This window comes from Cardiocondyla obscurior, linkage group LG26 (genome assembly GCF_019399895.1).
Source record: "Cardiocondyla obscurior isolate alpha-2009 linkage group LG26, Cobs3.1, whole genome shotgun sequence".
NCBI lineage: Eukaryota > Metazoa > Arthropoda > Insecta > Hymenoptera > Formicidae > Cardiocondyla > Cardiocondyla obscurior.
Window position 1 is genome coordinate 851,538 of NC_091889.1, and position 14,550 is coordinate 866,087.

General features: G+C 30.5%; 3 protein-coding genes across 5 annotated transcripts; all 3 read right to left on the reverse strand.

Annotated features, from left to right (window-relative positions):
* Positions 1-76: 76 nt before the first annotated feature.
* LOC139111938 (pH-sensitive chloride channel 2) lies at positions 77-6,229 on the reverse strand. Of its 2 annotated transcripts, none has more exons than XM_070672594.1 (9): positions 6,090-6,229; positions 2,704-2,887; positions 2,129-2,358; positions 1,768-1,850; positions 1,429-1,584; positions 1,034-1,186; positions 794-959; positions 452-641; positions 77-372 (listed from the first exon to the last, which is right to left on the reverse strand). In XM_070672594.1, the coding sequence occupies exons 1-9, from the start codon at positions 6,173-6,175 to the stop codon at positions 109-111; spliced, it is 1,512 nt and encodes a 503-aa protein (XP_070528695.1). In that variant the 5' UTR covers positions 6,176-6,229; the 3' UTR covers positions 77-108. The 2 variants fall into 2 exon arrangements, with proteins under 2 accessions (XP_070528695.1, XP_070528694.1); XM_070672593.1 differs by having other exon boundaries at positions 1,034-1,189.
* LOC139111931 (transducin beta-like protein 3) lies at positions 5,238-11,512 on the reverse strand. Its single transcript, XM_070672581.1, has 15 exons — positions 11,277-11,512; positions 11,114-11,165; positions 10,836-11,043; positions 10,583-10,751; positions 10,333-10,503; positions 10,092-10,267; positions 9,803-10,002; positions 9,532-9,735; positions 9,212-9,401; positions 8,874-8,995; positions 8,605-8,763; positions 8,360-8,525; positions 7,659-7,883; positions 7,410-7,537; positions 5,238-7,226 (listed from the first exon to the last, which is right to left on the reverse strand). The coding sequence occupies exons 1-15, from the start codon at positions 11,300-11,302 to the stop codon at positions 7,029-7,031; spliced, it is 2,394 nt and encodes a 797-aa protein (XP_070528682.1). The 5' UTR covers positions 11,303-11,512; the 3' UTR covers positions 5,238-7,028.
* An 82-nt stretch (positions 11,513-11,594) lies between these two features.
* LOC139111947 (uncharacterized) lies at positions 11,595-14,496 on the reverse strand. Of its 2 annotated transcripts, none has more exons than XM_070672617.1 (3): positions 14,412-14,496; positions 13,280-13,514; positions 11,595-12,379 (listed from the first exon to the last, which is right to left on the reverse strand). In XM_070672617.1, the coding sequence occupies exons 2-3, from the start codon at positions 13,317-13,319 to the stop codon at positions 12,096-12,098; spliced, it is 324 nt and encodes a 107-aa protein (XP_070528718.1). In that variant the 5' UTR covers positions 13,320-13,514; positions 14,412-14,496; the 3' UTR covers positions 11,595-12,095. The 2 variants fall into 2 exon arrangements, with proteins under 2 accessions (XP_070528718.1, XP_070528717.1); XM_070672616.1 differs by lacking the exon at positions 14,412-14,496 and adding an exon at positions 13,577-14,097.
* Positions 14,497-14,550: the final 54 nt, after the last annotated feature.

Consider the following 14,550-nt stretch of genomic DNA (forward strand, 5'->3'; position numbering starts at 1 on the left):
ATTTTATGAGTGTTTTGCCAACATAATTTATCAAAAATCTATTTCCAACAAATAATTTCATCTAAAGATACGAAAGTGCTCAACTACAATTTATTACATTGTACAATTTTAAATCCATATAAAAGACCAATAGAGAATATTAAATATAATAAATGATACGGGAAATACTATTCTACTGCGTCTATCAATCCACTGAGCAATTTCCTGAGGTGTCATTGTAGTAAAATTATGTAACTTGGCTAAAGTTGGCCTGCGTGAAAATGACTTAGCTGGCGGGGTGCTATCGATGGTAGTAATGCTACCAACAGAATAATCAGGATCTTTATCCTCCTCTATTCTTACAGATGGGATATTAATTGTACTTGGAAAGCTCTGAAACAATAAAATATATAATTAGTTTAATATAAAAAAAGATAACAATAAAAAACATACTATTTCACTGAGAACTCACATGTACAGTGAGGTAATTCTGACTTGTGAAATCATGTTCGTTATTCGTATTAGCGTTGTCTAACGATGACCATGATCGCGATCGTTCCAAACTAGTTGTATTTTTCTGAAATTGTTTTCTCGCTAATCGCGGAGTCAGAGTTGATTTAAGAATATATTTGCTGTTAACTTTTTTTAGCGGCACGTTTTTTCTGCGAAAAAATAGTGCGTTATATTTAATAAATAATTTACATGCAATAGTAGCAGAACAAAAGAATGTCCGAAATGCTGCCAATGTAAAACGGACACTATGCTTTCGAACAACAGTTATAGACATTAAAATTTTAAAGAAAATTTCACTCACTTTCTTCTGTAAATAGTATTGACGAAAGCAAACTCGACCATTGCCGAAAATAGAAATATTGTGCAGCCCAGGAACCAAATTTCGCTCGCTTTTATGTAAGACACCTTTGGCAATGAATTCTCTACTTTTGATGCGAGTGTCATAAATGCTAAGATGGTATTTGTACCTGAAAGCATCAATTGTACAATTGTTACATGCGATATAATTTAATATCGAGAAAAACATACAAATATATTTTACCTAAAACAATTCGTGGCGCACTTGCATCAACGTGCAACCAAAAAGACACCCATGAAACCACTACTATCAATATAGATGGCACATAATAGTCCATCATAAAAAATCCCATTTCACGAGCCAATTTGAACGTAATGTTTATTGAACTAAAATTGCCTGCTACAAATTATTACAATTAAAATATTAAACATATAATTTATATAGTATTTTATTTTAACACCTTTATTAAAACAAATATTAATATCAAAAGTCACTAATTTTCTGCGGTTGGAATTGATATTTAATCGTCCAGAAGTTATATAAATATTAAGATTTCCAATTTAATTTAATCTGAATTTTCCTATTTTAGCATTTTTTATTATATTTTTTAATCAAATGTTACATCGATTAAATTTTACCAAAATGTCCGTAGTGATGTTTCGACGAAGTATACGATACTCCTGAATGATTCACCCAGGTGTCTACAAGTTTGTATTCCGTCAGATATAAATTATCTGCAATAACAATCGGATCTTCATCCCAGTCTAGCAACATTTCCTTCACATTGTGAGTCCCTTTAAAAAGAAATTCTATTTTATATTTATAACTCTGCACATTTTAAATAGTAAAATTAAACTGGTTTACAGATTTATTTTTTAATATTTGTAATTTAAACTCGATTAATAGTCAATTAGTGAAAAAAAAAAAAATGCTGTATTGTGTATGGAAATAATATATAAAGGATAATAATGCCTTACAGCTTTCGAATACTAGTGGACACTCTTGCACGTCAAATGGAAACTTCTCTAATCGAAGACCGCAATTAAGAGTAGTTTCCAATCTAAAATTTAAGTATTTTTTCTATAATTCGTCATTGCAGTAGCTAATTTTCCATAGAATATATACGTGGTACTTTATAAAGAGTAAATTAAAGTGGATAAACCAAGTATTTACCACAAGACATAATGTAAATTGCAGATTTTTATTAACTTATAGTCAGTAATTTATCTTTTTTAAAAGTGGTTTGTCTATCTTTACTAAAAGTGGTTTGTCTACTTTAATTTACTCTATATAAAAAAAATTAAAAAAAAAGATAAAAAGAAATTAAATGTCTAATACCTTGTAGTTAACATGACCATGCCGGAAGAGTTGATAGAAATAAATAAATCTTTAACACCATTCCCCATAACGGCTGAAGTACGCTCATTAGCGACATACACAGTGGGCGTCCAAATAAGCTCGTGGGCGTTTTGACCGCCGTATATTTGAGTTAAATAAGGAGCTATATCCTCGAACTTGAGCCGTTTATCCAGATATTGAAACTGCAGCATCAGATGCACGTCAAACTGCTGCAATATATCGTTTATTTCATCTTTAATAGCATTCCTCAACAACGTTTATAAATTATGCATTAAATGAGAGACATAAATTTTGGTATTCACATGCCGTTCTCATATTTATGTAAGACCGACTTAAATAATAAATGCCATAAAGTTGCAGATATTCTCTGATGTTGATTTACAGCCGCATGAGATTACTCGACACGATCTTAAATATAAGAACGGATTACGAATACTGATCATATTATTAGGTTTTTAATATTCGATTATTAGATTAGATTAGACAGTCAGGTAATTAAATTAGAATATTAGAAATTAGATAATCAGATATAAAAAATAAAATTGCGTTGGTACCAGAGTCTTGGCCATGTTAGACTTTATTGTGTAGATAAAGGCTCTGGTGTATATACTGATCGGATCCGTTTCATTAACCACTCCAGGTGGTCTGACCATCTTATCGTACCGACATTCATTCGCCAGTTCCTGCAGAAGTTCCGTTTGCGTCATGGAAGTGCCGAATATTGGGCAATTTCCCGATCTGCAATAATCGCGCTCGGTATAAATTTACTGTGCGCAATATATCATAATGTACATAATATATCATAATGTACACAATATTTTCAAATTCAAGGCACCGCCAGCGTCATCTTCCGCCGGCAGCGGGAACCCTCGCGAAACATGTTATCCCGATGGTAAGAGAGAATACGTTTTTACCATCGAGATTGCGGGTAACATTATCAATGACGCCTTGAATTCCGACGACTTTCTCGCTCATTTTGGACTCCTGTTACCTCAAAAACGTTTTGGCCCAATTCTCACTCGCGGAGAAATCATTCCTCGGCAAAAATCATACGGATTCACTGCCACGATTACTCTGAACCTGTCAACCGTTCACGCGAACGCGCGAGTAAGTCAATCACCACTTTGTACTCGCGGTTTTCCTTCGAATTAATTAAAATTCTGTAGCATGCTCGAGCATCACGTTTCTATTGAGACGTTTAAATAGTACTTGTGACACTTAAAAATAATCATTAATTCCGCTTTAAGTATTTTTATCGGGGCTTTGTGTATAATTTTAATGCCGGCCGGAAGGTAATGCAATAAGCGAGTTTCATGAAATTTATGCGACGGCAAATTATAAACGGCGTACGTCACAAATAGCCGGCACGCCTAGCTTTGAAAAAGCGATTCGAATTAATATGCTAGACCTCGTTTTCGTTGCACGTGTTGTCTGCAAGGTATATATTCATTATCTCTTTGTATCGATGTAGGTGACGCATTTACAGAGATGACACCAGAGGTATAGATAATCATGCACCGAAACTAATTCCGTTACTGTTTGACTTGCACATGACTTCTGTGCTAATGAATAATTAAAAGAAAAAAGAAGAAGAAGAAGAAATGATGGATCGTTAATAAAATTATTATATCTCAAAAGTGGAAATTTTAGCAGTCGTCGAATACTGCGGAGCATTTGTCCGGAAGTGGCTTCTGTCTTCCACGATTAAATGGATCCGCGTAAAATGAAGCGGAATATAAGCTATTACATCTTGCGAAAGATAATTGGATGGTTTCCCAGGCGTGCGTGTTTATTTGTAATTGTTAGTTCATAAAAGAGCGCCGCCGGTTGTATTAAGTTCTTATCTCGCAACTCTGTATGTTACTTGAATTTACAACGTCACATATCCTCGCCAAACATCTTGTTAATATAAGATACCGGGATATTTACATATCACTGTGAAATTATATGTAGCAGTCGAAATAAGGATTAAGCTTCTTTGATATTATGTGATAAGTAAATCTCGAGATAGATTAAATTGTTTCATTAATACTTTTAGATTATTAGATTAATTACATTCTTCTTCTTTTTTTTTTTTTTTCTCTCTTTTTTTTTATTTGCTTCTTGCGTGATTATCTTCTATGATCTTTCTTTTTATTTTAAATTTATTTTAAAAAGTGCAAAATTAAAATAAATTTTTTTATTTTTTTAATATAAATTATACTGTATTTTTTAAATAGAGTCTTGGTAATTTTGTTTTAAAAATTAGCTTTTAAATTTTAAAGATTACTTTTTGTTCTTTTAATTAAATTATACAATAAATCACAATTTCATTCATTTCAAAACGCAATTTCTTATCAAATAAATTAAAGTCTTTTTAATGATCTTGCCCCAATATCTTTTTTTTTTTGTAATATTATCTGGTTATAACTAGAAAAATTAATTGACCACATATTATGCTGCAACGATGATAAAATATTCCTATCAGACATAAACTTTAATCCTAGAATTTTTTTTAATTTATAATAATTTAAGAAAGAACTTAATAATTTTTAAAATATTTATTATATTCAATATTATTTCTTCTTTTTGTTTTTTAAAACCTTAAACATTATGTCATAGTTATTATTACATTATGTTTCACATTATATTTATAATTAAATTTACATTTTTATATAAATACTTTTTTTTTTATTAAATAAGTTAATATAACTTTTACACGCTGCACTTTTTAATATATACGCCGGTTAGATTTTTATTTTTATTAATTTTATTTATATTATAAATTAAGACTTTTATTCGTGGAATAAACGCTAAATAATATATTTAAGCGAGAGAGTTAACAATGATAAAATCGCATGCATGCGTACGCGCGATAGAGCCCGATAAAAAAAAAAGTTTAATTTGAATACCGGTGTTTGAGCAGGTGTAAATTAAATTCGATGTTTGTGTACAATTAAAATAAAACAAAGCTCTTTCACACGCGCATAAAACGGGCGTATTTTGCAACCGTCTTAAATAGTTTTTATACTAAACTGCCACTCTTGTCTCGCCTTGCCTTGACAAGAGTTGCAACGGAAAAAGAACGACTTGCGGTTTTTATATTACGTAAAAAAAAAAAAAAAAAAAACCTGAGACTTTTCGTTTCTCGATATAATTTACGGTATTGCTCCGATTCGTTTAACGACAGCCTTTGGTCGGTCACATTTGTGAGAATCCGAAGGTCAAACGTTATGCACTAATAAGTCAGAAAGTAACAATAAAATTTTACAAGGTTGAAAGCAGTTAATTGAATGATTAACTTTATCTCATCGCCCTGCGTTTCCTTACGACTCGAGATGCGTACATACTTGGCTTATGTAAAAAAAAAAAAGATATACAATTTTCAGACGGAAAAGCGAGGATAAAGCTTAAACATATTGGCCTTAAACGTATTCCCTATTTTTTTTGACTCTCCGTAATTTTCAACGTAGATGGACAACCATATAAACGACGTGCTTACTTTTGTAAAATTTATGAAAGCATATATTTAAAAAAATCATCAATGTGCATGACTGAAAGAATTCCACGCGTGACCGTTTTTCTTGTCAAAAGTGAGTTTTGAGTACACATTAAAATTTTATTATTTATAATGACTAAAAGTAAAATTAAAGATAAGTAAAAAGAGTAACTAGCGTGACATTAAAAAAAATGTGTCTAAACTTATATTAAATTTAGTACAGCGGGATATAAGAATGTATGTACATACATATATATGTATACATGTGTGTGCGTATTTATATATATGTATAGATGTGTATCTGTATGCTATTTTTTTTTTTTTTTTTACATTCTGTTTAAAAATAATGTCTGAATGATCTACGTATTGGAAATCACATGGTTACTTTTAATCACCGATGTTAATTTTTTTTTCTTCCTCTTTTTTTTTCCTTGCCTTTAGTAATATAATTATTTAGCTTACAATTTAGTTGCATCTGCAAGTAACAGCATTTCGCACAGATAAATGGGAAAAAATATCTGGACGAAGATTCTTCTTCGCGTAACCATTTTTGAGTACTTTTCTGTCACTTAACAACACCGTTAATAGATTCCGACTGATCCTTCTTTGCGATCTGTGAGCGCAATCGGGCGAGCAAATTTACTGAAAACCAGACAGCCAGACCAAAGCTCATTCCCACTCTCTCTCTCTTATGGTCCTCCAGACTTGCTTTAACTCGCGTACGTACATGTATATGCACGCGTACACATGTATGCTCTTGTGCAGCAACTTGTGATATCAATGCATACATTCATTATATACGTAGACCGCAATGTAAATTTTTGTGTTCATCTATAATCGTGTAATTCACGCATATCGCTTAACACCAATTCAACACGTAATTTTAATATCAGATATCGCAGTTACTTGGATTCTCAGAATTAATTTACAATCGTTTACTCGCATTACGAACGCAAGATGCTATAAGTTCTATATAATGGTCCATGATTCATATTTCTGTGTAATGAAATTTCTCTCTTATCTGCGTGAATACCTCGTGAACTTGTAAGCTTTATCGGCGAGATTCCGTACATAGATATTATACTCTCGTAGTATTCACTTGGTATTATTATATTAAAGCATAAGTTATCCGCAAAGACTAAATCGATTCTAAAACATAATTTGTAATATTTAACACAATCATAATTAAAAAAATTTATATAAAAATCACTATCTGTGTTCTATATTATATGAATATTTTGTTACAACTGTATAATAATAAATAAATATGTATACTATATACATATCGTTGATGATCTAAAATATAAAAAATACGAAAAAAAGGAGTTTATACAACTTATACATAAAAGTGCACTTTTTATGTATTGTACATTGCAGTAATACATAATATATGTATGTATCTTATTTAGTACTAATTGACGAAAGATCAGGTTTCATACAATTAAAAGTATACGTAAATAAGTGAAGATCTTGTAAAAGTTTTGTTAATCTTTTAAAGTGCCTATCAGTATAAGGAATCATAACTTCTAGACTGGAAGACAAGTTCGATGTATGTAGCTCCTGCATTCCAATCTCTGTTATTAAACCATTTATGACGATCTGAAAATAATTAGATTAAAAAATGTAGAATACGCAGAGATACTCGTGAATACAAATGTATTCCCTTTTAAAATATTAGAAATTATTAAAAACTCAAAAAAAAAAAGTTCTAATTCAATTATTAAACGTTTATATACAAAATTGCGAAATATATAATTTGTATAATAATTATATCTTTCTTACAGAAGCAGCGTGTGAATTTCGGCTATTCATATTCCATGTAATTGCACACTTGAGTAACTTCTCCTTGTAATTTGGTTTTAATTCTTTTATTATATCTGTCAGTGTCTCCTTTCCCTTTGTCAATATCGCTAATATATAAAAAAAAATCTTATAAAAATCATAGAAAAAAAAAGTATACAGGACACATTAATATATTAAACTACATTAAACATAAAAAGACACATTACTGTTTAATTCGAATAACTATACCTTCTACGATCCTAAGTACATGTAACGGTCGTTCCAGCTTTAGGGCCAATTTTAACGCAGCTTGGAGTTGTTCAGCTTTAAGTAAATTCGCAAGCTTTTGCTCCTCAAGCACAAGCTGCGCTTTCTCTGACGCGGCTTCCGCTTTTTTTTCTTCAGTTACATCTTTCCAAATAACCAACAACGAATCGCTACCCCCGCTGATAATATGTGTCTGATCTTTGGCAACTACATAAGAAAAAAGAATAAATGTCAAAAATATAAAAATACTGTATAATTTAATGCTGAAAAAGTTACTTCATAAAAGTATCCAGTTAGTTTTTCTTAAAAAGCGAAGTCTCAATTTTAACACTTAATAGAACAAAAATTGTAGAAGTAAGATAATTGAACTGTATGCTCTCGAATTATATTAATAAATGATAGCCAACAAGCGTAAAAATTTTTTTGCAGACAACTCGACGAGTGTCGGTTGTCATAAGTCATAACTGGCAATTTACGGCTATTGTAGAATGAGCTTGAAAGAAAACGTTAATTAGCTGTCATATTGTATCTTGCTATGCGGCAAAAGTTTCTTTGAATCATGTGCGTAATATTGGTTAAACTTAATTACAAGTAACAAATTAATTTCTGAATTTACGAGTGAACACGTATCAGTATTTTTAATTAATATTAAATATTTTTGCACGCGAATGAAATAAACTCACCTGCGAGTGTCCAAACGTGGCTTTCATGTTCATGTAAAGTAGATACGCACTCGGATGTTTTAACATTCCATAGTTTCAGAAGACCATCTCCGCCTGACGTAATTAATTGCATACCACGCGATAAAAATTCCCCTCTTAAAACAGAAGACTCGTGTCCTTCAAACGTCTACAAGATTAAAGCAATTTGTTACAATTGTTACAATTAAAGGCATTAAAAGGAGTGATTTTTTTTTTCTTTTAATAACCTTTAGACAAGAGAGTTCCGTTAAAGACCATAATTTCATAGTACAGTCGGCGGAGGTTGTTAGAAGCACTTGATCAATCGGCGAAAACCGAACACACCAAATACCTCTCCGATGACCGTGAAACACGCCAAGCAGTTGCAAATTCTCGGCAGACCATAGCTAAAAAAAAATCATTATGGTATAATTTATTATAATAGCTTTGCAGTCACTTAAATTAAATAATAGGGGATAAATAATGTAAAATAGATTTGATTTATGTAAAGACATACCTTAGCAGTTTTATCTTGCGACGCTGTAGCAATCAATTTATCATTTGGTGAGATGGTTACACAGTTTATCTCTTTTTGGTGTGCCAATATTGTGCAGCTTGTATTTAACGATAAAGCTTGATCTGTAAACGTTCAAAATTATCATAATATTAATATACACATAGATTTCTATATTTCCATTAACACGTTCAAACACACGCACGCACGCACGCACGCAGTATATTAATTAAAAGTTAAAGTAAAATTTAAAATCAAATAAAATTGAATAAAGTGATATTCTCCGATATTTATTATAAATTTCGTTCAAAGAATCATACTTTTTTAAAAATTATACTTACCACATGCTTCAAGATTATTAGGTAATTCCCATAGTTTCAAACAAGAATCTTGTGCAACAGTGGTGAAGAATTTAAGTGACATTTGAGATATTGCAACAGAACTTATCGATGCTGTATGTTTAACGGCATGTCCAATACAAGTCATTTTGGTTGTTTCTTTATTTAACAACCATACGCGGATACTATTATCCTAAAAAATAATAATTATAATGCAATAATTTGATAGTAATATAATTTATAAGAAATCAATTTTAATTAAAAATTATAAGAAGAATACAAAATATATATTATTATATGCATAATAAAAAAAATATAAATACCTTAGAAGAAGACACAAGTAGATTTACATTTGCTGGAGATGTAGCAAGTGCCAAAACACTATCAGTGTGGCCACATAAAAGTTGAGAAGTCATAGACACAATTTCATAAAGTTTTATGTCACTACTGTTAGTTGCAAGTGCAATATGACTGTCATTATCTCCAAGGTACACAACATCTAAAATTTCGTCGCTATAACCTACTAACTGACATAATATTCAATATTAATATCAATATATAATAGAATAGAATTTTATATAATTTTCTACCAACCTGTTTTTTGCATTGAAATGATTTCAACGTATGAATAATTATGTTATGATCAACAGACACTACAGCAAAAATATTTTGAATGCTATTGTAAAGTAAATGAGTAACTGATAAACCTCCTTCTTCTTTAGCGGGCAGTACTAAAGAATTATCCTGCACATAAATCTGCTTGCCTGTTTTCATCTCCCAAATTTTAACAACACCTAAATAATTTTTCACATTATGTATTTTATTTAATTTATACATTTAGAAATGTAATCAAGACATATGTGTAATTATATTATTTATGTACCTTTTTCGCCAGCTGAAGCAACATATATACCATCATTTTTATATGATTCAATAGATGCAGGTAAACATTTTGTGGATATTATAAAAGTTCCTTCAATTCCTTCATATACAGGTAAAATGCGTATTGATGTTGCAGTCAATATGTCCCACAAAATTAACACTCTGTCTCTTCCTGAACTAAGCATATATTTCATTTATATTTAATAGTATTCTTTATATGATATATATAATTTTTAAATTACCTGATTAAATAATTTCCATTTTCATGAAAATTAAGTGATGTGACTTTACTAAAATGTCCAGAAAGAACAAATTTCTCTTGTCCATTAGTAATATTCCATCCAAAGATCTTTGTATTGTCACCAGCACCACACAAAAGTGATTTTTTTTTATCTGGATGAAATTTTAGTACACTAAACAGAAATAAAAATGTCAATTTTAACTTAAGCCAATATTTTAAAATATTAATTTTTTTTTTTATATATTAATTACCTAGTTACTCCTTGTATTCCTTTCAGATTGTATGTACAAGCACAGTTTTGTATATTCCACAATCTGACACTTCCATCACTTCCACCAGACGCCATTACATTATTTAAAAGAGTTATTTGCATTACTGGCCCCTTATGAATAGATTTCCATAACTGCTTTAATTTATTACCTATAATAAGCATAAACAGTTAAAACAGAACATATGCAATAATATTACATTGATAAAAATGTTAAAAGCAATTTAATTAATTACTTTTCCAATCCCATAATTTAAACAAGCCACTTTTATGATGTGTTATAATGCCTGTGTCTTCATTACAAAGTGTGAAACAATTTATTAAATCATCCTGCCGCTCAGTTTCTGTTAAATCTAATGATCCTATAACAGAACCATTATCTATAGACAGTATAGACACGGTGCTTCCTTTCTGGCAAAATAAGTGTTCTGCATTTGCATCCCACTGAAATACAAAAAAAATACACAATAATAAATGTAACAAAACAGATATAATTTTTTTTTTTAGAAATTACCTGTATATTGCCACCAGTATAGAATGCTCCATGCCTGCATTCTATTTCAAATCTATAACGAAAATAATTATAAGAACGAAATATACAATTGTTAAAAAGGATGAAGTATTAAAAGCAACATAGCGCGTATATGTATAACCCACTGAAACGATATGATACTTACTTCTCCTTCAGGACAGTTTTGTTCATTTTTGACACAGTTTAAAAAATGTATTTAATTTCTTATTAAATTACATTTATAACTAATTAGTAGACGTCAGATGGATCAATGTGATACCACAGAAGTTCGCCGAGTCGCGTGCAAGTCTCGTGTTTTAACTATAGGTTAGGTTAAATTATTGTCGAATCTACAATGGATGCAGCAAACCTTAGGTATCATTTTCACCTCAAAGCTTGATGGCGGAAATGAAACAGCCAATCCGAAAGGAAGGATCATGCCGGGATTAAGACGAAAATATTTAAAAATTGATTAGTTATTCAATTACGTCTATACAATCTTTTTATTTTATCAAATATTTGTAATAACATATATAATATTATTAATATCTTCTTAAAGTTAATAATATTCTTGTCTGTACAGAAATTATTAATCCCTTTTTAACTTCGAAAAATAATTTTACAGTATCTTTTACAATAAAGTAATTTATTTAAATAAAAATGTAATTAATAGTTATGAAATTATTAAAATATAATTAAATACAAAACGTTATTATTAATTTTATTATTTAAATTTAATTTGAGTAAAGTTTTTATTGGTTTTTTTTCTTTTTTTTTATCGTAAATTATTTGTATATTACAATTTATATTAATTTTGAAAAGATTAAACACACGTTGGTCAAAGAAAAAAAAAAGAAAATTAAAAGAGCGTTCGATGCATTGGAATTAATCCTATTATTTGATGAGAAAATTAAACAAAGCCGATTTTACAATATACATTTAAATTTTGCGATAATTTAGAGCCTCGCTCTTTTTTATTATCGCTTTATAATTCCGTATGATGAGATGGAAATCGTTTCAACACGGCGTAATAAAGATTATAGAAGGCATAAGAGCTAACGATTAAAATTCCCATAAGAGCCAAGCCGAAAATCCAGGACAGAAGATTGCCGTCTATCATGTTAGAAGTTTCCTTTCTTTTTCGAGCACTAATCTCGCCCAACGTTGTACCTGTTCGTTCTTTCATAAGCTTTTTCATATTTGCAAGTTTCTCCCGTAGCTCATCTACAGATTCGGCAATCTCTTCGATCGATTCTCCGACAGGTAAATCTGCAATTTATATGAGTGCAATAGTACTTTGTGACAATGAGATTTTTCTTAAAAAATATATAAACCATTAATTCATTAAAAATTCTGTTAAGTTAAATGTTAAAAACTATGTTAATTATATTTGGATGGAATACTTTTGTATATGAATGATGAAATTACGTATCCAAGAGAAACAAAAAGTTAAAATAATATTAATTTTGATGTCATATTGACCAAATTATGAGATTATAGAAAATTAATATTATTTTAATTCTGTCCTCTATGAGGCGCTTTGACAATAAAATTATCAGTTAAAAAAAAAATATTGTTATATATAATTTACACATAATACGTACTTAATAATATACCATTATGATATTCTAATTGTAAAGTAAAAAAAATCGTGTAGATAATTAAAATAAAGTCAAAAGTTACGAACAATAAAATAATTTACAGCGATTTGAAGAATCTCGCGTTTGGGTTACTGAAAAAAGCATTAAAAAATCATTAGTTTAAACCAACGAAAAATAAGTGAAGCAAACAATGCATTCGTGGCTCGTTGCGCAAATAATCTTTTAAAAAAAAAAAAAAAAAAAAAATCCTGTACAACAATGAAACAAGTGCATTGAAAAGCGAAGGAATTCTGTCGACAAATAATATTAATATAAAACTCGGCATCTGTATCGAAATAAGCTAGCTCCGTTAATTGGCGATAATTGTTAACTTACCCTCGGATTTTTTGTTTTTTTTACATTTGTTATATTGTCGCTAGCTTCGATTATTTGTGTAGTTTTAAGCGTGAAACATTCGAAGGTATTAATGTTTATGGACGCACGGTTATGTGTCATTCTACTTTAGTTGATGTTCTAAATATATTTTATACAGTTGCGCACAGTAAAAATCGTGAAATCCTCAACTCACCGGCGGCACCAGGCACACAGATATGTGTCTTGGCTTTCATGATGTTGCACGTAATTTTACCAGTCGGTTCTTTGGTCCAGAGTGTAACACGCGTTATTGATCATCCAGCATCCCGCAACATAGCGCAGTCTCGGTGTACCATATTGAATTCCACCAGCACATCATTGGACAATCAAATTCTCCGCAACCTTTGACGTCACTAGCAATAAACGCACGCAAAATCCAGCGTGTCCAGCTAATCGTAATAAAATATTAATTAGGAATCATAATACAAAATTTAACGGCGTTATATCTTACCAAAAAATGAAACTTATTCGTCTAAAAAATTCTACACTGCGCAGAAGTTTAAAATGTCCTTTATTAGACGTCAGTGCTTCGTCACTTGAAGTCGTGAGCTCGTTGCAAAATGAACATTTAGTGTCAAATTATATAAATTTAAATTCTAACTCTACCTAACTGTGCAGTCTCATAAGTGGTATTTGTTTTACAGCGGGGTTGTTCCTTGTAGCTAAGCTAGCTGCACTTGTCTGCGCTTAGTTCAGAGGTTATCTTCCTCTTTGCGCGTTAGAAGAAATGAAATAACTGATAAACTAATGCAGACTAGTGCAGCCAGTTCAGCTACGATGAACAAGCTGCGCGCCCATCCGGATTATACCGCCACCTGGCGGCGGCGCTGCAAGCTACATCGCGCGCAAAACTGATTTAAAAAAAAATTTTTGTTAAAGACTAAACATTAATTTTTTCTATATGAATAATTCCTTAGACAAGTTTTCTTTCTGTTATATAAACTAGAAGAGAAAATTAGAAGCAATCGTACGAAATTATACAGTTAGACATTCTATTATAAATACGTATGTATAGATCAAATTATAATTATTAAGTAAATTAATCAACATTCTTACGATAAAATTATACTAAAATTATATATCAATTTTTCGTTAATTAGAAAAAAATTACAGTTTGGCTATTTCTATGTTCAGAACATTGTGTATACGTGCAATATTTTAATTTCTTTAAATTAACATTAACATTATTCAATATCACTAATTCTGTTCGGCAAAATATTCTCGTTATTTTTATTTTATTCCTTTTTTTTTTATTTCAGCCAAATTAGTCTTGGTAATTAACTTACAATTTTCCTTTTTTTTACTGCTTCGTAACATGCTTCGCAGCGTACGCTTTGCGCGATTGATCTCGAGCAGTCACGATGCACTCGCCGCCGATCGCGGAACGTGGGCTTACGGACTACGGTTGCAACGACGGCGCTCGGG

Excerpts from the sequence above, each read along its gene's own strand:
- LOC139111931 (XM_070672581.1), bottom strand. The coding sequence starts at position 11,302 with ATGAACAAAACTGTCCTGAAGGAGAA. Across the intron at positions 10,752-10,835 it reads TAAATTATGGGATTGGAAAA|GTAATAAATTAAAGCAGTTA; the intron begins GTAATTAATTAA and ends TGCTTATTATAG. Across the intron at positions 8,764-8,873 it reads CGCAAGATAAAACTGCTAAG|CTATGGTCTGCCGAGAATTT; the intron begins GTATGTCTTTAC and ends ATTTTTTTTTAG.
- LOC139111938 (XM_070672593.1), bottom strand. The coding sequence starts at position 6,175 with ATGGTTACGCGAAGAAGAATCTTCGTCCAGATATTTTTTCCCATTTAT. Across the intron at positions 2,359-2,703 it reads CTAACATGGCCAAGACTCTG|CAGTTTGACGTGCATCTGAT; the intron begins GTACCAACGCAA and ends GATATATTGCAG. Across the intron at positions 1,851-2,128 it reads ATGGTCATGTTAACTACAAG|ATTGGAAACTACTCTTAATT; the intron begins GTATTAGACATT and ends CTTAAATTTTAG.
- LOC139111947 (XM_070672617.1), bottom strand. The coding sequence starts at position 13,319 with ATGAAAGCCAAGACACATATCTGTGTGCCTGGTGCCGCCG. Across the intron at positions 12,380-13,279 it reads CTGTGTGCCTGGTGCCGCCG|ATTTACCTGTCGGAGAATCG; the intron begins GTGAGTTGAGGA and ends TATAAATTGCAG.